The sequence below is a fragment of the Phacochoerus africanus genome, chromosome 7 (assembly GCF_016906955.1).
Source record: "Phacochoerus africanus isolate WHEZ1 chromosome 7, ROS_Pafr_v1, whole genome shotgun sequence".
Taxonomy (NCBI): domain Eukaryota; kingdom Metazoa; phylum Chordata; class Mammalia; order Artiodactyla; family Suidae; genus Phacochoerus; species Phacochoerus africanus.
In genome coordinates, this window is record NC_062550.1 from 104,037,807 (window position 1) to 104,062,922 (window position 25,116).

At 41.1% G+C, this 25,116-nt stretch overlaps 1 protein-coding gene across 2 annotated transcripts in view; it reads right to left on the bottom strand.

Moving 5' to 3' along the window:
- The window catches only part of ACSS3 (acyl-CoA synthetase short chain family member 3), a 148,987-nt gene that overhangs the window by 11,362 nt on the left and 112,509 nt on the right, over window positions 1–25,116 (bottom strand). For both annotated transcript variants that reach the window (XM_047788356.1, XM_047788355.1), the window contains 4 exons: window positions 19,003–19,098; window positions 15,908–15,971; window positions 4,799–4,880; window positions 2,138–2,260 (listed from right to left, as the gene is read on the bottom strand). In XM_047788356.1, coding sequence (XP_047644312.1) covers window positions 2,138–2,260; window positions 4,799–4,880; window positions 15,908–15,971; window positions 19,003–19,098 — 365 coding nt within the window. The remainder of the gene's footprint in view (window positions 1–2,137; window positions 2,261–4,798; window positions 4,881–15,907; window positions 15,972–19,002; window positions 19,099–25,116) is intronic.

Genomic DNA, 25,116 nt, shown 5'->3' on the forward strand with positions numbered 1-25,116 from the left:
GCTGACTCACAGACAGTGAAAAACTTACGGTCTCCAGAGGAGACAGTGCTTGGGCTGTGGGATGGAAATCCTGTGAAATCAGATTGTTATGATCATTATACAACCACAGATGTGATAAATTCATTTGAGTAATAAAAAAAAATTTTTAAAAAAAACTGCTAAGGATTTGTGATCTGATCTTAACTGGGCTGACCACCTGCTAAAACAAACAATCATAAGAACATAACCCCAGATGATTTTAAAAGGATCCAGAATCTGCTAACGTAACAGTTAAAATATCCAGGAGAAAATGTAAGACTACTGGACATAAAAACAATCAGGAAAACCTAAATACCTCTTAAGAAAAAAGCTAATCAGCAGATGCCAAATCCGAGATGATCCAAATATTACAACTATCAGACAAAGATTTTAATGCAGCTATTACATCTGCAGGGGAATAAAACTTTTCTCATTGCTCCTGTAGAAACCCTAGCCTCCTGACACTCTTCAAACACCGTGAGAATTTGATCTATAGCAGCTATTTGTTTAGTTAATTGCTCTGATAGGAGAGGATTATAAAAAGGTCTAATTTCCCTGAGAGGTCAAATGAGTACAACCTAAACCAGACGCCTAGAATAAACTCTCCAGGTTTTGAGGAGACTGGCTCACTGTCTCCCTAGGTATGTACACGTCAGAAACGACGAAGCCTTAGAACCTGGAAACATTTCTAGGTTGTCCAAGTTGAGACACACAGGACTATCTGCCTCCTGGAGAGATGTAATGTACACATCAAAGAGCTGGAGTTTGGATTCAGGCCATTATGTTCCCAAGGAGACCTGTTTCGGAGGGGTGCAAGATAGCTGCCCCCTTCCTCCTTACAAGCAGAGAAAAAGAATTTTCCCTCTCTCTCCTCTACGGCATGTCTGTCGACTCCTGTAGGAAAATTTCCAGCATCATCAGTCACTACCGACTAGCAGACTACAAGCACAATGAGGTACCATTACGCATCTCTCAGAGTGGTTTAAATAAAGAACTACGACACAGCCGAGTGCTGATGAGGATGAGAACAGCAACCTTCAGACACTGCTGGTGGGAATGCAAAATGGCACAGCCACTCTAGAAAACAGTTTGGCAGTTTTTTATAAATGGAGATGTATATTGGCCATGGAACCAGGCAAACTCACTATACGTATTTATTCTAGAGAAATGAAAACTATTCTTTTGCACAACACCCTGTACTTGAATGCATATAACAGCATTAGATGCAACTGCCTCAAACTAGAAGCAACCCCAATATCCTTGCATGGGTGAAAGAAGCATACATGGCTTAGTACATTCGCACCATGAACTGTTGCACAGCAATATAAAAGTATGAATTATTGATACATACGACAACTTGAATGGACTGCAAATGCATTTTCCTAAATGAAATAACTCACTCTCTAGAAGTTCCATACTGTATTATTCCTTTTCTACGACATTCTAGAGGAGACAAAACCATAGAAACAGAAAAAAAATTAATGCTTCCCAGGGGTTAGGGATGGGAGAGTCAGAATAAAAAGGGGACATTATGAAGAAATGTTTTGGCGATGCTGACATTTTTCTGCATCCTATCTGTTGGTGATGGTTACAAGAATCTACACGACAAGTAAAAATCTCATCGTATTATACAATAAAAATCGATTTTAGTCTGTTTTAAGGTAAACAACCGAAAACATTTTAAACACTCTTCTGGGGACTTGGTGTAACTTCTATTGGCAGAAAAGTCTCAGGACTTAAGAGTACAATGAAGTGTTTCCATCTCACACCAAGTAAAGACTATACGCAAAAAGGAGCAAATCAAGAAGCTGGGAGCAATTATGTAGCAAGGATCAAGAAGCAAATGTATGCAGACTCTCCCAAAAATTACAAGGAGATGGAAATACTCGAAACGCCACACCTCCACGCAGGCACGAATGGGAGAATGTGAGGAACAGGGAACAGGACAACCCACACGAGGGAAAGTGAGGTGACAAAGACACCAGAGGAACCCACCAAGCCTAGGCTTCAGGAAGGATCCAGTCATTTTCCAGGTGGGATGACTTAACCGCAATATCAACTTTAGCTCCGATCCATCCCTAAACACTACCTTGAATAAAAGACCAGTATTCAGCCATACCTCTTCAATGGCACCTGCAGAAATCCTGTGACCCGCAACATTTATCACGTCGTCAACACGAGACATAACATACACATAGCCTTCTTCATCCATGTAACCAGCATCCATGGTGTCATAGTACCCCTGAAAACCAGAATAAACAACGTCTGACTAGCATGCGGCATTAGGTGACGTAATCAGTTTTAAGTTTGGTAAAACATAAAATGTGACACGAATAGATTTACTGTATGATTTGATTTTTTTCCCATAACCAGCCTATAGAATTAAACTACTTCTGATTTTGAAGGCTTTACTAGAATCTCTGCTCCCCTAACACCAGAATAAATTAAAAGGTGGATGTATATGTTCAAGCTAAGTTGTGTTTGAACTTAGAGTTGTAAAGTTTATGAACCCAATTTCTTCTTTTTAATGCAGAAGTAAAAGTTCAGTATTTCCAATATACTTTGATAGATTTCTTCTTTAATTGTGTTAATATTTAAAAGCTTTAAAGCTCTGAGTAACACAAAATAGACCACTAGTTTGTTAATGTGGATTTGGACTGGACTTGAACTTCCGTGAAATATAAATAGTAAGTATAATATTTAATTTTTAATCATCTCAGAGTAGCAGCATATTGTCATTGACCCAGATGTCACAAGAGAATGAAGAATCAAGCATAACAGAGTTCCTGTTGTGGCCTGGCAGGTTAGAACCCAACTAGTACCCACAAGGACACAGGTTCAATCCCTGGCCTTACTCAGTGGGTTAAGGATCTGGCAATGCCAAAAGCTGTGGTCACAGATGTGGCTCAGATATGGCGTTGCTGTGTCTGTAGGGTAGGCTGGCAGCTGCGGCTCCGATTCATCCCCTAGCCCAGGAACTCCCATATGCTGCAGGTGCAGCCTTAAAAAGAGAGCGAGAAGAAAAAGAAGCACTACTTCCCCTCATTCTCCTAAGTTACATTAATACCTATATCATGACCATGGGCTTCAGGGCAAATTCAAGGGAGTCACTATTTGTATTTCTTCATCTCCCCCTAAGACTCCCTATGCTCATCTATTAAATGGGGTAATGCCTACATAAAAGGCAGTGAGAAGCTTCAACGAGATGGAGCATGTGAAAAAGGGCAGACCCTAGCACATCATAAGCCCTCAAGAACTGGCAGCTCTTATGGCAATTACTGTCAGAGAGACCACCTAAGCTTGAGAACAAGGGTCTGGAGCCCATCTCTAGGAGTCCACACGTCAGCTCTGTTATTTCCAAGCTCTGCGCAGGTTACTCAACCCTTCTGTGCTGTAATGAAGCCTTCGGATGAGAGGCCTGAGGTCGGGGTAACGAGACAGAGTAAAGAGTCACGACATTCAGTTTCATCACAAACTGTGGCTTATGAGGCTTTGAAGGAGGGGCAGGGGTGGCCGTGCTGGACACCACACGCACATCCTGTTTGCGCCAGCAGGTTGTAATTCACCCTATCAGTACTGTCTGGATTTGACAGTGGCCCGCAGACAGATTCAGCTGATTGGAAGTTTCCCTGCCACAGTCCTTGGGGGTGTGTTTAACCTCGGTTACCAAGGCCATTGCACCCTGAGATCTCTTTCTACAAGAAGCTATTTTAATTCTTGTCATTTGTCCAGTTGGTTAGGTTAGCTGTCCTTCACTCACAAATAAGAAAGACAGAATGCTAAACACTCAGGCTCCCTTTTTTCAACACATTCCTTTTTACCTAGTGCATAATGGGGACCAGGCCTCTCTCTCAGGGAAAGAAAGAGAGGTAGAAAGCCAGCAGAAAGATGATGGCGGGACCCCGATAACGTGCTGTTACAAACACAAACCACATGACCGTGGCTTGGAGGAACAGGTAAGTGACCAAACAGAACACAGGAAGATGCCCTTTGTCACCCAGAGCCCTGGAGGCTGGACGCCGACCACACTGCCTCTCTCCTGTATAGGTAACTTAAAATGGGACTTTAAAATCAAGAGCTCGGGAGTTCCCGTCTTGGCTCAACGGTAATGAGCCCAACTAGGATCCATGAGGACACGGGTTCGATCCCTGGCCTCGTTCAGTAGATTGAGGATCCGGCGTTGCCATGAGCTGTGGTGTAGGTCACAGACATGGCTGGGATCTGGCGTTGCTGTGGCGGTGGGGTAGGCCAGAGGCTACAGCTCCAACTGGACCCCTAGCCTGCGAAGCTCCATAATGCCGCAAGTGCAGCCCTAAAAAAAATTAAATTAAAAAAATTTTTAAATAAATAATAAATACAGAGAACACTTAGGAAAGAAAGACAAAAACAGATAAAGGGATTTAAAAAGTACAAAGACAAAAACAGATAAAGGGATTTAAAAAGTACAGCCGAGGAGGTGAAGAGGTTCCAACGACAGTGTCCAGCCCTCATCAGCATCCTCCATATGCGAAGGGGAAGCCAATGCAAGAAATCACATAAAAAGCCTCCCAAAGTTTTAACTTAACAAAACCTTTCCTGATGTGACAGGTTATTCAACTTCTCTCAGCAAAGCTGAGAAATGTGGGCCTTCTTATCTCTGAGATCTGGAAACTGCTCCAGATAACCTTTAAAAGTTGCTTTGTGATGTATGATTCTAAGAGCAAGCTGTTCAGTTTCATAGGCAAGAACTGCAGAGGAGTGCATAAGATGATTTTTCAAAAAAATACCACGAAGTGCTTACAGGAAATTTTTCAAAGTATAAATGCTTGAATGCTTCCTGATTCTTCCAGAGTCCTGAAAACGCTCCAGGTGGTAATGGCAACCTTATATAAAAACAGAACAGTGAGAATCATGATGAAAGTATCAATAAAGACAGATTGATTAGAGCTAATAACTTTCCACCACTATAGATAATTACAGTTCAAAGCACACATTGAGTTGTAACCCCTGAATCTGCTGGACAGCTCATGTCTAATGAAGCTGAGTGGCCGACCATGACACAGCCAATCACAGAGGGATGACTTAGTTTCTGGGTAGGGCACAAAAGACACCCAAATTTGGCATTCCAATTTGGCAGCAATTATTGTTTTGGTAAGAAGCAAGACATGTGCAAAAAGGAACCAAAAATGCATCCCTGAATTACTTTTTAAGGGAAATATCCTTTCATCGTCGGCAAATATATTCATTTTCATCGGAAGGATCAAGGGACCCACTGCCAGCTTTGCCAGTCTGTGTCATGTTCCAGTTAACCATCGCATGCACAGTCTAATGAACGAGGCTCCCATTCTGGCGAGTCCCTCACTGTGCCTTCTGTTCTTCGTTTTCATGATCATCCAGACCATGTGACTTCTCCCCATGAACACGTGATGAGACACGAGCGTATTAAAGAGAAGGTAACGTGTATCTCTTTTTAGCAATGCATTTCCTCTTGCATGTCCTTCTTTCCTCTCTACTATGAAACAGGGGGTACATACATGACAAAGGCTTAGTCATTACCCACCTCTCTCTCTCCGCAGGAAGTTCCACATGACAAAAACAACCACTCAATGTATGTTCTGGACACAGAAACTTTTTAGGTGCTTTATCATTTGGAAATTTAGCTATTGTAAAACTTAAGAATTTTCAGGAGTTTCCACTGGGGCCCAGATGGTTAAGGACCCAGATTGTCTCTGTGAGGATGTGGATTCAATCCCTGGCTTTGCTCAGTGGGTTAAGGATACAGCATGGCCACAAGCTGTGGCATAAGGTGCAGATGCAGTTTGGATCCAGCGTTGCTGTGGCTGTGGTGTAGGCCTGCAACTGCAACTCCAATTCAACCCCGAGCCTGGGAACTTCCAGGTGCGGCCGTAAAAAGAAAAAAAAGAATTTTTTTTCCAAAACGCTACCTTCCCATACTCACAAAAAAAAAAAAAAAGCGAGGTGAAGTAATGACTTCGCAGTGCTGCTGTGAGAAAATGGAAAATGCAGTAGACATGGCTACTGCCAACATGAGGCAGCATCACACATCTTCCATCCAAGGATTAGACTCTGAGGCACAGAAGAGTATTCTCACATTCTGTCCGCAGAAAATGCTGTTCCCAGTGGGATCAGCCACCCAGCTGGGGTTGCCTGTTTCCACAACATCTAGCCTGCCCATAGGTCCTCCTTTGCTGGACTGACTTTTTGCAATATTTTAAGATAGAAGAGTAAGGCTACATCACCATTTGTGGACCTTGTGTAATGACCTAAGTGCATGGAAACTGAAAGAAAGAAAAAAAAGACCAGAGATGCTGCTACACTGTTGTTCCCGCTGTTGTTACTGTTACTATTCATCACTAAACCTAAGCAAGGCTGAAGCAGATATTCCATCACACTGTTTTGGTTTTTTTATTTTTGTTTTTTTTATTTTGTCTTTTCTGTCCTTTTAGGGCTGCACCCACGGCATATGGAGGTTCCCAGGCTAGGGGTTGAATCAGAGCTGTGGCCACCAGCCTACACCACAGCCACAGCCACGCCAGGTCTGTGCTGAGTCTGCGACCTACACCACAGCTCACGGCAGCACCGGATCCTTAACCCACTGAGGGAGGCCAGGCATCGAACCCGGCTTTTGTGTTATTTTAAACCAACTTTTCTGCGTTAAAGTTTTGAAATGATCATGAATATAATTTCACCTTATCCGTTTGTTTTGTTAATATTTTAAAAGCAGGTATAAAAATCATTATTAAACATTGAAATCTGACAGGAATACGGCAACCACTAAAAATCATTTATTTAGCAGCATTTTCAGGATGCTGAGGATAAACAAGCAAGGAGAACACAAAGAAGAAATGACACATCGAAAGCCTCCAAGGGCCAGAAGAGAAAGTACTAATGAGTGAAACCAACTGGACTTAAAATCTACACTAGAACAATAAGCCCGACAGAGATGCATTGTGCGTGCATGTTATATAAGAAAGAAATTTCGGTTGTTCCCAAGAAATATATCAGAACATATAGCCTTTCTGTCCTTCACAACTACATGAACAGACACTTGGACATATAAAAATCTCTGTCTACAATAAGAAAAGAAAAAGGTGGGAGTTCCCGTCGTGGCACAGTGGTTAACAAATCCCACTAGGAACCATGAGGTTGCGGGTTCGGTCCCTGCCCTTGCTCAGTGGGCACGGCATTGCCGTGAGCTGTGGTGTAGGTTGCAGACGCGGCTCGGATCCCGCGTTGCTGTGGCTCTGGCGTGGGCCGGTGGCTACAGCTCCGATTCAACCCCTGGCCTGGGAACCCCCATATGCCGAGGGAGCAGCCCAAGAAATGGCGACGACAACAACAACAACAACAACAACAACAAAAGACAAAAGACAAAAAAAAAAAAAAGAAAAGAAAAAGGTAACTGGCAATTACCATTCAGGCTGTGTTGGGGACAACAGAGAGTAGAGGGGTCTGAGGTCAAGCTGAATGTACACATCAGGTCAAATGGGAGCCGCTGTCTATGTCTACCCGATGTACAGGTACACAGAAATGCTGACCCAAAGCCTTAAACACACAGCACTGCCCATACAAGGCACTATGCATACAGACGGGCATATGGGTAGAGAAGGGTCTCTCGCATTTCAGCTACCTCCAATCTAAGACTCTAGGTCACCAGCAACCAGACACTGCTTCTTCCCAGTACATGGAGACGCCTGAGCATCTGCAATAATCATCCAAATGCATCAGAACTCGGTGTTTAAGAATGTGGGCTGAGTCTCCTGGTGGCCCACAAGGTACCCAATGTGTACAATTCAATGTGTGCACATGGGGTCCGGCCTTTAGCATCTTCTGGTAAGAGGGATACTGGAGAGAAATGGAAATCTTACACTTCCCAGAAGCTGGTTAAATCTGCAGTCTCCACTCTTAAAGGATAATCTGTGTTTTCTCTTACTTCCTGAAAAGCATATGGTACTAGCCATTAGTAATACATAGAGTATATTCTCATAATTAATTAAAGCCTAGAAGATTACAAGTATAAGTAGCTATCCTCCAGAAAGAAATAAGCTTTAAGGATACCGGTTTTCTCAGTGGTTGCATCAAACTTTATATACCTGCATACATTTTCTAAAGAACAGGACGAGTACAGATTTTTATACCATCTTTCATCCCTGTGAGAAAAGTCTACATAAGTTTGGATATACCTAGAGCTCTCTGGAATTACGAATAGCATAGCAAGAGTATGATCCAGGGAGAAATAAAGAATAGGAAAGAAAAATCCAAGGCCAAACACCAGTATTACAGAGGAGCCAAAGAAAAAAAAAGCCCATGAACAAAAATAAGAAGACAATCAGAGCTTTAAGAGAACTAGGAGAAAGCAGAAGCCTCCATGGAAGAGTTTTAATGCTGACTGAGTATCCAGCAAGGTCGAGTGAAGTAAGGGCACGTTGTGTTTGAAACTGGATGCAACAGAGAGCATGGAACTTCGTGATTAAGATGTTGTGAGAATCCCCAGTATCGCCACTGCTGCAGAGCGGAGCCTCTACCTGACGGCAGTGATCAAGGAGTAAGCAGGAAAGGAGGGGACGGCAGGAAGGTTAGACCATTCTTTTCAAAAGTCTGTGGGTGACTAGAAGGAGAGGTGGAAGCTGGGGTTTCATGCAGAGAGGCAGGCTGATTTAAGACGGGGAAGACTGGAGCAGAAGTAGCCAGTGGAGACAGAATCAAGATTTGACAGAGAAGAAAACACCAGAAGAATGATTTGCTTGTTTTATTTATATATTCACGCATGCATGTATACATTAACTCATATATTTATCTTCCTCATTCCATCGGTATTGGTTGGGCATGGTGTGCCTCAGTTACTGTAGTGAAAGACGTAAGCTACTGTGTGAAATGCATGGAGATTCTGGCTTATGTGCACTACAAGAAATGCAGTATTTTTAGGAGCTCCCTTGGGGTGCAGCAGGTTAACAATCTGGGTTGTCGCTGGAGTGGCTCAGGTGGCTGCTATGGTGCTGGCTAGATCTCTGGCCTGGGAAGGTCCACATGTGGCCGGCACAGCCGAAAAAATAAATAAATAAGCTTGTTTTTTGGGTTTTTTTTTCTTTTTAGGGCCGTACCCGCAGCACATGGAAGTTTCCAGGCTAGGAGCTGAATCGGAGCTACAGCTGCCAGCCTACACCACATCCACAGCAACACAGGATCTGAGCCGCATCTGCGACCTACACTACAGCTCACGGCAACTGCGGATCCTAAACCCACTGAGCGAGGCCAGGGATTGAACTCGCATCCTCATGGATACGAGTTGGGTTCATTAACCGCTGAGCCACAAAGGGAACTCCAAAACTTGCTATTTTAAAAAAATATAGATAAGGAGAAAGGCATAACAAATGGTGTTTATTTCATCAAATTAATGACATATTGTCAAAATGCAAACATTTAAGATGTTTGTCAGACAAGTTTTACGGCAGGTAGTTAAACCCTTTACTGCCGGGAACGCTTGGAAGGGATGTTTTTATTACCAGCCAAGGTATAATGGACCTGCTGCAAATGGCATCCTTGTCTGGTTCCACCTTTTTTGAGGTGCCTCCAGAAAACTACTTCATTATCCCCAAGTCTAACTGAGGAACAGGATGGAACGCAAGATACAAAAGTGCAATTACAATTCGTAGGATAAAATAAGAGAGTGCGATCTGTTCTTCACTAATAAAGTCTAGTATCTAAAATTCAGCCGTCCTTTGAATACTGAAAAGGGACGCTCCATAAGAAACCTTGGAACATGCAATGTAATGGTCTGAAAAGCAGATGAGAAGACAGGGTTCCAGAACTGGAAGAAGCTGTGAATTCGTGAGTGTGTATAAAGTGTGTGAGAAGAGAAGCAATCATCTCCATCTCCAGCCAGAAGGTAGGTGTGCAGGAGCAAGAGCAGGACTTTTTTTTTTTTTTTTTTTTGACAGTATTCCAAATGAACATTTTTCTTGTTGCGCTCCTAATGATTATTCTCTATTAAATGAAGGTGTTCGTTCTGGAACAGTAACTGCACTGGGCCTCTTTTTCTGAAGTTATAGAAAAAGAATACCTTTTTTGCAGTTGCAATAATATAAAAATTGATTGGACTGGCAGAAGGAAGGACATTTGCTAAAAATACTAAAAGATGCACTGGCTAACGTTTATCCTCATCCTTCATATACACAAGATCAAATGTTACCACCCGAGATTCCGTCCCCAAGTCTTCCCAAAGTGAGAAGGGGAGTTTTGTTACCATCCATCCGCCTCTGAATGAGGAGTTCCTCAGAGAATATGCTTTTCGAAGGAACATTCTTCAGGGGGAAGAGGCATACCTGAGGCAGCAGGTGGGTGTGTGGTGGGGGGGGGGGGGGCGTTGAGGGAGAAGCATCATAGCGCTGAGAAATCCCTAAACAACTCATGAAGGAAGAGAATGCCCAGCACTGTTGAGGGTAAACACTCCTGACCAGTCTGGAACAGTAAGACCCCTAGACACCTCCAGTCCCGGATACAGGACAGTCTGTATTCACTGCTCCATCAAGAATCCTCACAGGAAACACAAATATATTGAAGGCCTAAGTCCTGTTCCCCAGGGAATTCTGAGGTCAGATCCCAACTTTGCACTCCCAGTACTTCCTATGAGGTCTTTAGGCTTTATTTGAGACTTCCACATGAAGCCGTGTTTAATCTCCTCAGAAGAAACTGATTAGGCCATAATTTCTTTCTCTCTGGGCAGACAAAAGACTGGGTAAGAAATGTGAGTTCTAGCTGTGGCACTTCTAACAAGGTTAAGATTCCCATGTCGAAAGGTTCATTTGTGCCGTATCTTAGATTCCAGATATAAGTGCTATCATATGGTATTTGTCTTTCTCTTTCTGACTTACATCGCTCAGTGTAAGAGTCTCTAATAGAGAAGTTCCCATCGCAGCGCAGTGGTTAACGAATACGACTGGGAACCATGGGGTTGCGAGTTCGATCCCTGGCCTTGCTCAGTGGGTGGAGGAGCCGGCGTTGCTGTGAGCTGTGGTGTAGGTTGCAGACGTGGCTCGGATCCTGAGTTGCTGTGGCTCTGGCGTAGGCCGGTGGCTACAGATCCAATTCAACCCCTAGCCTGGGAACCTCCATATGCCACGGGAGCGGCCCTAGAAAAAGGCAAAAAGCCAAAAAGCCAAAAAAAAAAAAAAAAGAGAGGGAGTCTCTAATAGATACAAACTATTGCCTTTGGAATGGATTAGCAATGAGATCCTGCGTGTAGCACTAAGAACTACGTCTAGTCACTTATGATGGAGCCTGATCATGTGCGAAAATAGAATGTGTGTGTGTGTGCGTGACTGGGTCACCATGCTGGACAGTGGAAAAAAAATGCATTGGGGAAATAAGTATTAAAAATAATTATAACAATAAATAATAGTTGGAAGAAGAAAAAGGAAAAAAAAAAAGATTCCCATGTTGAAAATGAGATCGTATCTGTCCCACTGCCTACGTCACAGTGCTGGTGGGACATCAACAGAGAACATACTGAAATCTGTACGAGGGATTCAGAAAGAAATGGGATTGCAATTATACGACATCCTCGGCTTATTCAAAGAATACACTGGTGGAGGAAGGCGGTTCTGCTCCTCACCCAAGATGGCACAATGAGGGACTAAATCATTCCTGCAAAACTATGAAGATGGGAACAAACATGCTTAAGGACCAAGTGTTCAATTTCTGATTGAAGAGCCAGAGACCTATGGCTTTAATAGCAGGGAGTCCTGTGGTGTAGTTGCAGTTAAACTTTTCTCTTATGCCTGGCACAGAGTTGCCTCAAAATTACTGACTCATCATTTTATTTCTACAGGCTGCAGCTCCGGATGACACAATTACCTTCCTAAATTCACGATCATTTTGTATTCAGAGTAATTCAAACACCATAACTTGCCCGCAACATTAACTGCCTGGAGTAAGTTTCAAAATCAAAAGAATTTTCTACTGCCATGCAGGCAGGTAGTTTCTCTTCTACCAGAAAGATACATCCTTTGAAAGCAAGAAATCTATGTGAACTGCAGGATTCATGTTTCTTACATCCTAGAGTCTATAGGAGCTGAAGAATCACCAAAATGTCTACTTTCTAGTTATGGGACCTCCAGAAGAGCAAAGCGGGGGTTTCTAGAAAGCCTTACTAAAGGAGTGAAAAGAGCCAAAGTGACTCAAGATGTTCTTTTCAAAACCACCACACATCACTGCTTCTGATCTGGCGCTGAGTCATCTTAATATGATACAATGAATCATTATACGCAGTATCTTGACAAAAATGATTATAGCTTCAGGTTTTAAAGAAACTGTCAGAGAAAGAGCGTTTTCAATGTTATTTACACTATTCCTAAGAAATTTTATAGTGACAGAAGAAGCTATAGCTGTATTTATAAAAAGCAAACAAATTTGGGATTAAAACCATGAGACAAAATTTTTTATTGACTGACTTTAAGGTAGCCTGAGCCCTGTGCATTTCAATAGCACATGCAGATTTTCCCCTCCTCTTTCTAAGCGCTGCAAGTATAGTAAGTGCGAACATAAACAGAATTAGGGAATATTGTTCTTTCAAGGAATAGTCCACTTAATTATTGTATGCGTCATGAAGAAAGGCATGAGTATGAATAATCTAAGAGCATGGACATGTACCTCTTTGGCTGGTGGTCTCTCCCAGCAGTAACTTTTGATGTCATCTTAGTTTTTAGCCACTCGTGGGCCAAGCGAGTCTTGGTATTGGTGGCCTCATCTCATATCCTTGCAAAGACAATAAATGACTACAGCAATAGGGAGGTCCCATGGTAGCACAGCGGTAACGAACCCAACCAGCATCCATGAAGATTTGACCCCTGGCCTTGCTGAGTGGGTTAAGGATACGGCCTGGATCTGGTGCGGCTGTGGCTGCGGCACAGGCCGGCAGCGACAGCTCTGCTTCTACAGCTTCAGGTCATAGTCTTGGAACTTTTATATGCTGTGGGTACAGTCTTCAAATGAATAAATACATAAATGAATAAAGATAAACTACAGCAGTATACCACACAAACTAGAACTTTTTCCAAAAAAGAAAAGGTTGTAATATCCTTTTGAAATCATATAGCAAGGAGCCACACCTATAGTTTACCAGGGGTTCTTATTTCTCAGCAACCATTATACATATTTAGGCATCATGGGAATTAAGAAAATACAACCTAAAAATTGTTTGCAAATAAAGTGAAAAGTGTACGGAGATTAAATGGACAATGAAGTTATGATGATGTTAAATTTTACAAATATTCCATTAAATATACATATATTTTTATTATAAGTTTCTCAAAATTTGGGATCAATATGTTTCTTAAATTTTGGAATCTAGAATATGTTATAAACCCTGGACACCCCATATAATCCCTAATCAACAGCTTTTCCAGGCCACCAAGTAGTTCTAGGGTCCAGGGAGCTGGTCTCTGGAAAGAACCTTGTTTTTTTTCAGATCACAGACTCTCTTTAGAACACAGTCCACGGAAAAAAAAAAAATGATTTTTTTCCTCGAAATTGCACACTTTTGTTTGGCCATGCTTTTACTGTTAAGGAAGTGTGCTTTTCCCTTTCCATTCATTCAATTAAATATATATTTATTATGTGCTCTTAAAAAGCATTCGTCAGCCATTTTCCATTCTGGATGAATGAGGTGTCCCCTCAAAGCACACACACACAAGAGCTATAGACTAACACAAACAAGTCTTCTTGACAGATACTGAATAAAAAAATATCCTGTGCATACTGCAAGCCGCTACTGGGAGGCATACAAAATTTTCAGGTCAATAAGTTAGAGTGCAATGGCCACTGGACATGAGAGTTTCAAAAGAAAATCCTTGCTCTCACAGGTAAAAACAAGTTCCTAAAATAAGGTTTCGATACTGTTCCATTTTTAAAAAATTGAAAAATTAAAAAATAAAATGAGAGAGATCTTGCTGGTAATTCTTTTCATGATTATTTCCACTTTACCTTTTGAATATAATTTTGTATATATATATAATGCTTTCAAATACCTAGTCTTACTCTTGACTTAAGGGAAGAATTAATGTCCACTGCACATCGTAATATATTTTATCATCAAATAATTTATAATGAAATCTCATCATCCCAGACCTGCACAATAAAATCCTCTCTTTAGGAACAGAGAGCGAAGAGAATCATTCTGAACTGGTGAGAATCTAACCCACAGAATACTCGAAGGCAATAGTTGTGTTACTTTCAAGTACGTGAAGTAACACTAATAGCTGTAAAAAAAATTATAGTTTATGTGCTTTATTATTTTTGCATGGATGTAGGATGAAGCCACCAATAATCAGAGTGACAGGATGGATGAGGGGTTGAAAACTGTGCTGGCATCAAATGCCACCTCTGGGATCTTGCAAACCTTGCTTTATGAAAGAGATGACTCACTTAGAGTTAGGGTTTACATAAAAAAGGAAGCTGTTAGAAGGCTGCTCTCACAAACCATGTGCTTCCCTAGCTAAACATCCACCCACAATCTTGTTCAGATTAATTCTTCAGCAACCACTCCCTTGTCCCCAGCACTTCCCACCTCGCAAGTTAAGATTTTACTCTGCTCTATGATAATACGGATTCAGATTCAGAAAAATATGGATACAAATGGTATAGTCAACATGAATTTTTCCATTTGCCACCACGACGTCTTACAATTTGAATTTAAAAATAAAGTATGTTTGCTGATGACAATAAGAATCTGGGAAGAACTCTGTCATTAAGTGCATCTCCTCTATCAGATTGTTGTAAGGTACCTCTACCTGAAGAAAAGAACTTCTTAAAAAATTACTATTCCTCATTTCATTTTCACAGAACTTAACATCTTTCATTAACCAGAAAAAAATCTTATCTCAACCTGAGAATGACCAGTAATAAGAATTATTTTAAATAAATGGGAAACTAAAACTTTTAATGACCGCATGCAATGCTCTTTATTCGTAACGGCTTTTTCTGGACAATCCTACCACTTAAAACATATCAGTAAAGATACCAACATCAGGCTCATCAGCGGCACTAAAACTACCTATGTCAATTACTAAAAGGTCACATACTGTGTATCTCCAACGTAACTTCCATTTCAGCTTCTACTAGCTTAATAATTTTAACGTATTAATTTAATCAAAGTAAATTTGAATATTTGACCTCAAATTTCAGCATCTGATAGTACTTTCTTTATCGAATGAACAATGATGAAAACTGTTAGCAAAGAATTGAGGTCGTTGGTAAGTCGGGGATAATATATTACACTGCTCTTTGACCCAGTAATTATACTTTTAGAAATTTACTCAGTATCATTGTAGTTATCAGAAAAGACAACAGAAAAGGATGTTCGATACAGCATTATTTATAATTATAAATATTCAAAAAAGACTAAGAGGCTTAGAAAGGGAATAAACATTTTTTAAAAGGCAGAGTAAAATTTAAAATGTTCATGAGACAAGGTTAAGGAAAAAAGGAATACATGAAAATAAACCAAATTGTTTCAACAATCTAAAATGCTTGTCAAGTGGAAAGTCATATATATTACAAAATTAACACTGTACTGCTGAAGGTAGGAGTACAGAAACTTTATTTCTTTATATTTTTTGTACTGAAGTTAATTTTATCATCCATGCATTATTTGTATAATCAGAATTTTTTTTTAAAGGTGCAAGATTTATCTTTTTAAAAAATCATATCTAAATGGACTCCATTTTAAGGGGATGCAGCATTAAAATTACAAGAGCTAGTACTGAGTGTTCTCAATACACAAGCCTCTCCTGCAACCTCCTCACTAGTAATATCGTTGCAGCCACTCTATGTTTTTTAATATCATATACCAATACTTGTTTTCTTAAGTAGTAGCATTGCAAATTTTGCTTACTTTACCACGATATTTCCTAAACACCGCGCCTTCAGTTTTTGCATGTTGTCATCCAAAATCATAACTGCAAAGTAAAATATACATAAATAAATAAATACATTTTAAATGCATAATCTTAAGGCTTAAATGTTTCCCTATTTTCTATATTCAGCACCCCCCCCCAAAACTCCAGCTTAAAAGGGCATCCTTTAATTCCTGTGTCCATAAACATACATTAATAAGCTAAAATATCTCACAGAAAATAGATGACATTCTTTTGATTTCTGATGAGATGTTGAATTTTCTGTCAGAACCTCCCTTACATATGGGTTTCCATTATTGCTCAGCAGTAACGAACCCAACCAGTACATTGAGGATGTGGGTTCAAACCCTGACCCAGCTCAGTGGGTTGAGGATCTGGTGCTGTAGCGAGCTCTGGTGTAGGTCGTAGAAGGGTTCAGATGACCGCTGTAGCGATGGCACAGGCCAGCCACTGCAGCTCCGATTCGACCCGTAGCCTGGAAACCTCTTATGCTGCAGGTGCAGCCCCTCGCCAAAAAAAAAAAAAAAAACAGAACCTCCCTTAAATAAAGACACAATATTTCAAACATGCTGGTAATTTTAAAATCGACGTTTATATCTATTCAAATATACCCTTCCATTCTGCGAAATATTTAAAAAATATGTTCAGCTTTTCAAAAATGAAAGAAAACAAAATTTTAAAATATACCAAAAATACTTCAAGCAATAAAAAATGAAGTAAAATCTCTTTTTCTGATACAAGGCTTAATATGCACTTATTAGCCTTAAAGCTCAACATAACCTTCCCAAATGCTACCCCAATGTCTTCTGTGCTACACTGCGAGAATCCTGAAAGAATTTAGGAGACCAAAGTCTGTATTCACATGCAGTGACCTGTAGAACAAACCAGAAAAGAGGATATAGCATCAGGTTTTAAGCTTTACTCTATTCTTTATGGGGCTTCATCTATCCAGGTTATTCCACTGAAAGAAGCTTTGAGAAAAGAAGAGCAATAGCCCTAGAAAAAAAAATTAATCACTCCCATCTTTGTGTTTCCAGAGCATTTTGTTTTAAAATTCTATTCTGACAATTATTAACAGTGCAGATATCTGTCTCCCATTGGACTGTGAGTTCATTAAGGTTGGAGGCCATGATAATTCATCGTTTTTTCCCCCAAATCCCAGGACAGTGGCTAATTTACCATGTGCCTCCGAACACGTTCTAGTCTTATTACCCCTTCAATTTCCCTATCGGAAAAGTGGAAATAATTCCCTTCTCATCGTGTTGTACAATAATTACTTGAAAAAAAAAAAAAAAGTACAGTGACAACCTTGCATGAGGTACTCAGTGAATAATGTGAAATTGTCACATTACGCCGAAGGCTTTCCACACAAAAATAGTCTTCTTTCCTTGCCCTAAAGGATATGGCTTTTTTATTATAATGTTAAATGTCACATTATACTTCTGAATCTCTGAATAGCCACAAAACAAATAACAATCATGAGTCATAAAGTCATTATTTCCTTGGTTATAAATACTTTGGTTCCAGGGTTTAAGCTGTGCCGTCTGTAAGCCAACGGCTTTCTGACACTGAGAAACGTCTGTACTGAAATTCCACGAGGCTTCAAAGCTTTAACTCTTTCTTACAACTGGTATAAAAATGATCCTGAAATACTTAAAGGGAAATGCATTTACCATCTCCCACCGTCATCAGCCCCTAAAAATGGCTCCGCACAAAAGCAATTGTTCCGACAAAAGGAGGAGAGATGACAGAACAACGGTTCAAAGGGAGGATTTCACCAAAGCTGGGTTCACCCTTCCACACCTAGAGAAGTCACTGACTTCACAGAACATCTATTTTTGCCCTTAAACAAAGTGTCTTTTTCCAAATCTGTCTGGTAGGCTAAACTAAACGAGCCTTAACCAGCCACTGTCCTAGAAGGAATATAATATTCTCATGTTAGAGAAACAAAACATAAATCTCTCATTTTTGATTTTCTGTTACATGCAAATGTGAACTATAGGCGGGAATCACATTCTCTCCTCCAATGCTGGCTTTTCAGCTAAACGGTGGGACCTCCCGCATGTAACGTAACTTCTGTTCCTCATTTTCCTCGTCTGTAAAATGAATGTGTGTGTCTAAATAAAGCCAGTCCCTCCAGCTTCTCTGAACTATTTCTCACGCTACTAGCTAAGACTTAGTTCAGTCTTTCTACAAGCAGGCACTGAGTTAATGCCTCATTGTGTTCCATCACAACACAGCAACCCTGGCAAGCATACAGAATTCTTCCTCCTATTTAGAAATAAGGAACGAGAAAGTTCAACTTGTATAAAAACATAGAGCTTACTTACACTAGTCCCCCTGCAGAAGATTTAACAACTAGGGAGTGAAATCCAGGGGAAATTATTGAACTATTATAATTACTAGCAATCACGTGAAAACAAATATGGACAAGATATTGTATTTCACTGCTACATCCTGCCACCATGGGTGAAATTATTTTTCTCTTGAGAGTCCTTACTCTCAATATTCATTTTGTAGCCAACGAGATTCAAAAGCTTTATCATCACTCCTAAATCAAAAGATAGCATATATAATGGGGAGGAAAAAAAAAAACCAGCTTTTGTAACAGAAATGAACCATATAAAACCCAATGGTCTTCACTGCCATGCATCTGTGCTACCTCAGGAAAGTTATTTCGTCTTTCTGCACACCAACCAACGCATCTCTTGAAGAAGAAGGGTATCTCCAATTAAATAGACTTCAGCACGGATTGAAATACTGTGTGCAAACTACGTGTCATCAAGTCTGAATTCCATCCGTGCTAACCTCACACCCACATACGTAGCCTGTCTTCCACTGTGACAGTCATTTAGGCCACGTCCTTGGACGCCTACACTCTTCCATCTGAACAGACTGGCTTAGAGCAAACGGTATCACAAAAAAGGGATACATCTGAATACAAGGTATTCACTCAATCGAATATTTATTCAACACCTAGCATGTTTCAAGCAAGATGATTCACACGAAACACAGGAAAAAACACCAAATTTACTAACACGACACATTTCAAGGAATCGGGGTCATTTCTCACCGTTGTATCCTGGAACACTTTTTCCTGCTTGCCCTGGAGGAGGCGTTTTAGAGTTACCTAATCCAATGCAGGATGCTGTAATTGGGGATCCAGTCTCTGGAGAAATAAATATGATTCATCATTTCATGTTTCAACTCGAGATCATGACCTTTCTTCGGGGCCTGCACTGCCCCCTGCCCTCCACAGAATTTCACCGCACAAGGAACAGACAAACAGTGCAAATGTGCTATTCAAAAAGAAACAATTTCAGTAATTTAGATGATACTGCCATGTTTAAAACTTAAGGACACAAATTTAGAATAATACACGTAGTAATATTCTTTTTTTTTTTGTCTTTTTCTTTTTTGTTGTTGTTGTTGTTGTTGCTATTTCTTGGGCCGCTCCCGCGGCATATGGAGGTTCCCAGGCTAGGGGTCGAATCGGAGCTGTAGCCACCGGCCTACGCCAGAGCCACAGCAACGCGGGATCCGAGCCGCGTCTGCAACCTACACCACAGCTCACAGCAACGCCGGATCCTTAACCCACTGAGCAAGGGCAGGGACCGAACCCGCAACCTCATGGTTCCTAGTCGGATTCGTGAACCACTGCGCCACGACGGGAACTCCAGTAATGGTTCTTTTAAAGAAAAGAAAGGCCTCTCTCATGTTCTCAGTTGTAGATCAGCAGGCCTGAAGAGTGGAGAATTATGTGACTGAGAATTTTACAAGCCACGTTCAAGTTAAAAACTCTCTAGGAAAGATGCTTTCTTTTAACTCACCTCATGTTACTTGGTCAGGGTAAAGAACAAAGACAGGCAAGCTATTTGTTATTTACGGCTTCCTCTCTGGAACAGGTAACACAAATTTTTTTAAAATATATGAACAGTATCATACTCTTATGTTTTAAGAACTACATTTGCCTAGAGACTTTGCATCTACCACTGAATTTCTGAATACTTTATCAAATTGCTCTTAATCTGTTGCTCCTGGATTTCTGAAGGCCCAAAACCTAGAAGAAAGCTACTTAGGCTATGCTGATTATTTCCTCAAGACCAGAGACTTAACCACAATTAGCCTGCATCGATTAACAAAAACGTTAAATATGTCTTCTCTGTCTCAAGTCATAAAAGTCAGATAACCATAAATTATGTAAGTGATGCATTTTTTGGTAAAAAAAAATACATTTGTTATTACTGGCAAATACAAGTTTGGAGGTACCAGAATTTTTTTTTTTTTTTTTTTTAGCTGCACCTGCAGCATATGGAAGTTCCCGTGCCAGGGACAGAATCAGAGCTGCAGCTAAGATCTACACCATAGCAACGCCAAATCCTTAACCCACTGATCTGGGCTGGGGATCAAACCTGTGCCACCATGGACACAATGCAGGATCCTTAACCTACCTGCCACAGTGGGAACTCCAACAGAAGATTTTAAATATGAGATCTGTATCTGTGGAGCGGCAGGATAGGAAGGTACTGATAGAAAACTGTTTCAGAACCACTGGCTTAATATTACGTACATAAAGGTACACCGCCACACTCAAGGAATTAATTGCCAGGCCAATCAGATCCAAAGTCATCGAAAATATTCAAAACATCTATCTTTCTAAGGACTCAGAATATATTTCTTCCACTCTGGTCTCCACCATAACTTATCACATATTTATATCACTTCAGAATGATGGGAAGGATTTATGACTGTTCTCTACATTCCAGAGCAGTTCCGCTTATTATTCACACGTCATGGATGGTGGCTCAGCTGGCATCCATGACAGAAGCGGGGCTCCTAGACATTAAAACAACAGTTCCTAAGTCCCAGTCCATTGCTTAAGGTCCTAAGCCAGATGGTCACCTCTGAGGCGCAGCAGCAAGTCATCCGAACAGATGACGCTCCTGTTTAACAAAGAACGATCAGATATTTTCCTACCACGACAGAAAAGGTAGAAGTTCATTCACGACATGGCATTCTATCAGCCACGAGCTTTCTCCCTGCAGCGCCATCAAAGCCTAGGAAGAAACCCACAGGTTTGGGAATTTCACGGCATTTTTCCCTTTGCTTTTTGGAAAATGTCTAAGTCCTTCCTCATCTCAGCTACCCTTCAAAACCGGCAGGAGAGACAAGAGCAGTGATGATGACAGGAAATAACCCTGGAGAGTGAGGTGCCTGAAAGAAGATCTCAGACGGAATAAGCTGACAATACCGGAAGCTGCCAGGACACACCAGGGAGGGCGTTTTCCCCTTCAGGATGCTGCTGTCCCCCCTCCCGCCCTGGGGAGAAGCAGCTGCTGAAGTCAATCTGCTATTTTTAACATCTATCTTGTCAAGATTCATTGACCAGAAGGGACACTCTCATCTGAAGTTCAAACCCTCCGCATTTCTTAACACAAAAGGCCTCTCAACAATGCGGCATCTGATGGTTCTAGAATCTACGAGTGTACTTTCCGGTGGCTCTAGTACCTTTCAATGGTTCTCGCATCTGCTGCTTAAAAGAAAAACAGCAAAAAACCCACCACCACAAAACTCGAACTTCACCTTGCTTCATCTTGCCTCCGTACGGAGTCTTCTTTTTAATTTTTTTGTTGAAATATAGTTGATTCACGATGTTCTGTTCGTTTCACATGTACAGCAGAGTGATTCAGTTGTACTTATTTTTTATGTTCTCTTCCATTAGATACTGAGCATAGTTTCCTATGCTATCTAGTAGGTTCTTGTTGGTTGTCCATTTTACGTAGAGTTGGGTGTAGGGTTTAATCCCAGACCCATGGTTTGCCACACCCACCTTTGGTAACCGTAAGTTTGTTTTCTGTGTCTGTGAGCTTATTCGTGTTTTGCTAAAAAAAAAAAGTTCATCTGTATCATGTTTTTAGAATGCACACATAAGTGCTATCGTGTGATGTCTTTCTCTGTCTGGCTTACTTCACTCAGCATGACAATCTCTAGGTTCATCCATGTTCTTGCAGACGGTATTATCTCATTCTTTTTATGGCTGAGTAATATTCCATTGTATACGGATGCTTATAAAAGATGTTGGCACCCCTGTTCTTATTATACGACTGGGAGGAGGGGAAGTAAGAATGGCACCCGGTCTCAAATGAAGACACAAGAAAGCGAAGCGCTGTCATTACACATTGCCTAAATGACACGTACCTGCTTCCTGAGATTCTTAAGTACCTTTGCATAGTGATTACCTATTTATAATCTTCCAGCCTTCAGCTCTTTTGTTATAGTTTATAACTGTAAGACAGCTCTGGACAGCATATTCGTCTATACGATTATCTTGACTGAATTTTAAGGGCAGTGAAAAGGATGGTCCATTCCGTTAGCGTCGAGAATAAACGTTTATACTTTGACCATTAGTAATGTGAGCATCTTGTTGACTTGACTTTGATATTCATTTGGGGGATTAAAAAAGAACTGATGGTAGCAACATGCTAAGGACACAGTCAGAAAAAAACTAATTCCTCAGACTCCATAGTAAGTAGCCGCAGTTAGGACAAAAGTGGAATGAGAGAGACTGTAGCAGTTTCTCTCTTTCTACCTCTGACCATCCTGAGACCCGAGAACAGATCCGCCTGTGCTGAATGCACACAGACGCGTATTCAGATGTTTACACACACACACACACACACACACACAAACACGGCCACCTTGGCTCTCCAGTGGGTCCATGTGCCCAACAGGCTTCTGGTTAGAGAAAGCCCCCAGGAATGCCGCAGTGCTTAATCATACTCCAAAGGACTCCAGAGCCCCATTTCAAAGATGTTCTAAAAATATTCACTTCACACTGCCCAGGCTATAATTAACTGGCTAGCAGTCATCTCAGCAGACAGGAAATCCAGATGTCACGTTCTGGCTGGGAAATAACTGCAATGAATAAACCAGAACGTTTTCTTTGAAGAAGAGAACTGGACATCTCATTTGGAGAAATCGTGACAAAGACGTCCTACCTTAGAAAGACATTGCTCAGCACTTCACCAGAAAAATTTCCTTAGATAAGAGAGAACCAGGTAGAAGACGGAAAGAAATTGGAGGCTGTGAAGAATGTTACCCTGGTATGTTTATATTCCCACTGCATTATAAGATAGTACAGACACTTAACTATTTTTTTACTAACTTATTGCATTAGTGAGAAACGCATGAGCAACCTAATGAATTTTCCTTAAAATTTCTAACTTTAAAGGAAGAAAAGGAAAGCGATTATGCCTGTTTTTTTTTTTTTTTCAAATGTGAATTATGCCATGTACCATGTGCTAAGTGCTTTTCATTTATACTACTGCATTTAATCCAACGATAAGCCAATAGGGAAAAAAATAAATATTATTTTTGGGGGTGAAAAATACTGAGGCCTAACATAGAGAATTTAAACCATCACCCCTGGTGTGCATAATTCCTTCAGAGGAGAAGAATGGTGTAGACAAGGGTGCCACCCATGAGGTTATCATGTAGAATACAGTGGATCCGAAGGAAATAAAACGCACCCAGACTGCATCCCTTGTGACCTGGGACAAGCCCAGTCTCTCATACTTGCAAGTGGAAGCAACAGTGATACATATCACTTATGAGCAAATATTTGTTGAGCAGCTATTATGTGCTAGATGCTGTCATGAGAACTAGGGCTAAAGCAATAAATGAAAGCAATAATTCCTGCCCTCACAGATCTCACATTTTAACTGGGAAAACAACATACAAAAGTACAACAGCATGCTCAAGAGTAACAACCACTCAGAAAATAAAGAAAAGAGAGAGGAAATGAGATGTAATGAGAAAGGGTTGCAATGCAAAGTTATGTGGCCATAAAAATCCTCCCTGAGAAGAGCCCTTTGAGTAACTATCGGAAAGAAGGGAGGACGTGTGCCGCATACATATCCAGGAATGAAGAAGCTAGGAGAAAGTGACCGCACATGCAAAGGTCCTGAGGTAGGTTTATTCCTGGAGTATCTGAGGAACAGTGAGGCGGCCAATGTGACTGAAGCAGAACAAATAAGAAAAGTATTCATAGGAGATGAGGTTGGAGAGGCAGTGAGGAGACGGAACACGTCAGGCTACTTCAAAGCCCTCGGAAGACCTTCAGTTTTTAGCTCGAGGGATGTTGCAAACTAGTGAGGGCTTCTGAACAAAGAGGTTAATGAATCACAATGCAAAGGGAATTTACTTAGATTTTTAAGCATCGGAGTTTCCACTGTGGCTCAGTGATAATGAACACGACTAGTAACCATGAGGACTCAGGTTTGATCCCTGGCCCAACTCGGTGGACTAAGAATCTGGTTGCCATGAGCTGTGGTGTAGGCTGCAGACATGGCTCAGATCCTGTATTGCTGAGGCTGTGGCGGAGGCCAGCGGCTACAGCTGTGATTGGACCCCAGCCTGGGAACTTCCATGTGCCATGGGCGTGGCCCCCAAAAAAAGACAAAAAAAATGTAAGCACCATTCAGGTTCCATGATCAGGTTTATTTTATTTGGGATTTTGAGAGACACGTGGGAGAAAATGACGGCCAGGCAGACCCTATTTTAGAATGGGTGCTTAACAATAGGGTCCTGTGGCTTCCTGGACATCAGGAGCCAATTCACCTGAGAATTCACCAGCCTGACAGACAGACTGGAGCCTGGTGTTGATTATATTACTGAATAAAAGTCTGCATGTGGTAGATGGGAGACAGACTGTCCATGCAAACAAAAGGCAATCATTTTGTCATGTAAGTGACAATGTGCCTATAAATCGATACAGTATTTCTGAAAGGCGATTCGGCAGTTCTTATAAAAAAGCCTTAAAGATGGCAATTCTTATGAAAACTCTTAAAGGTTGTGTATAAACTTTAATTGTTGTTGCAGTTGAAGGGATATATACAAGGAGATATCTGTGAAAGCTCACAAATATTATGCATCAAAGATGTTTATCACAGTATTGTTTACATTACAGTTTAAAAGGATGTCCAAAAAACAGGAATGATTCCATATTAAGGAGTAAAGAAAAGCCATGCAAACACCACAGAAGGGAGTTCCCGCTGGGGCACAGTGGAAACAAATCCAATGAGTATCCATGAGAATGCAGGTTCAATCCCTGGCCTCGCACAGTGGGTCAGGGGCTGGGTGTTGCCATGAGCTGTGGTACAGGTTACAGACATGGCTCAGATATCAC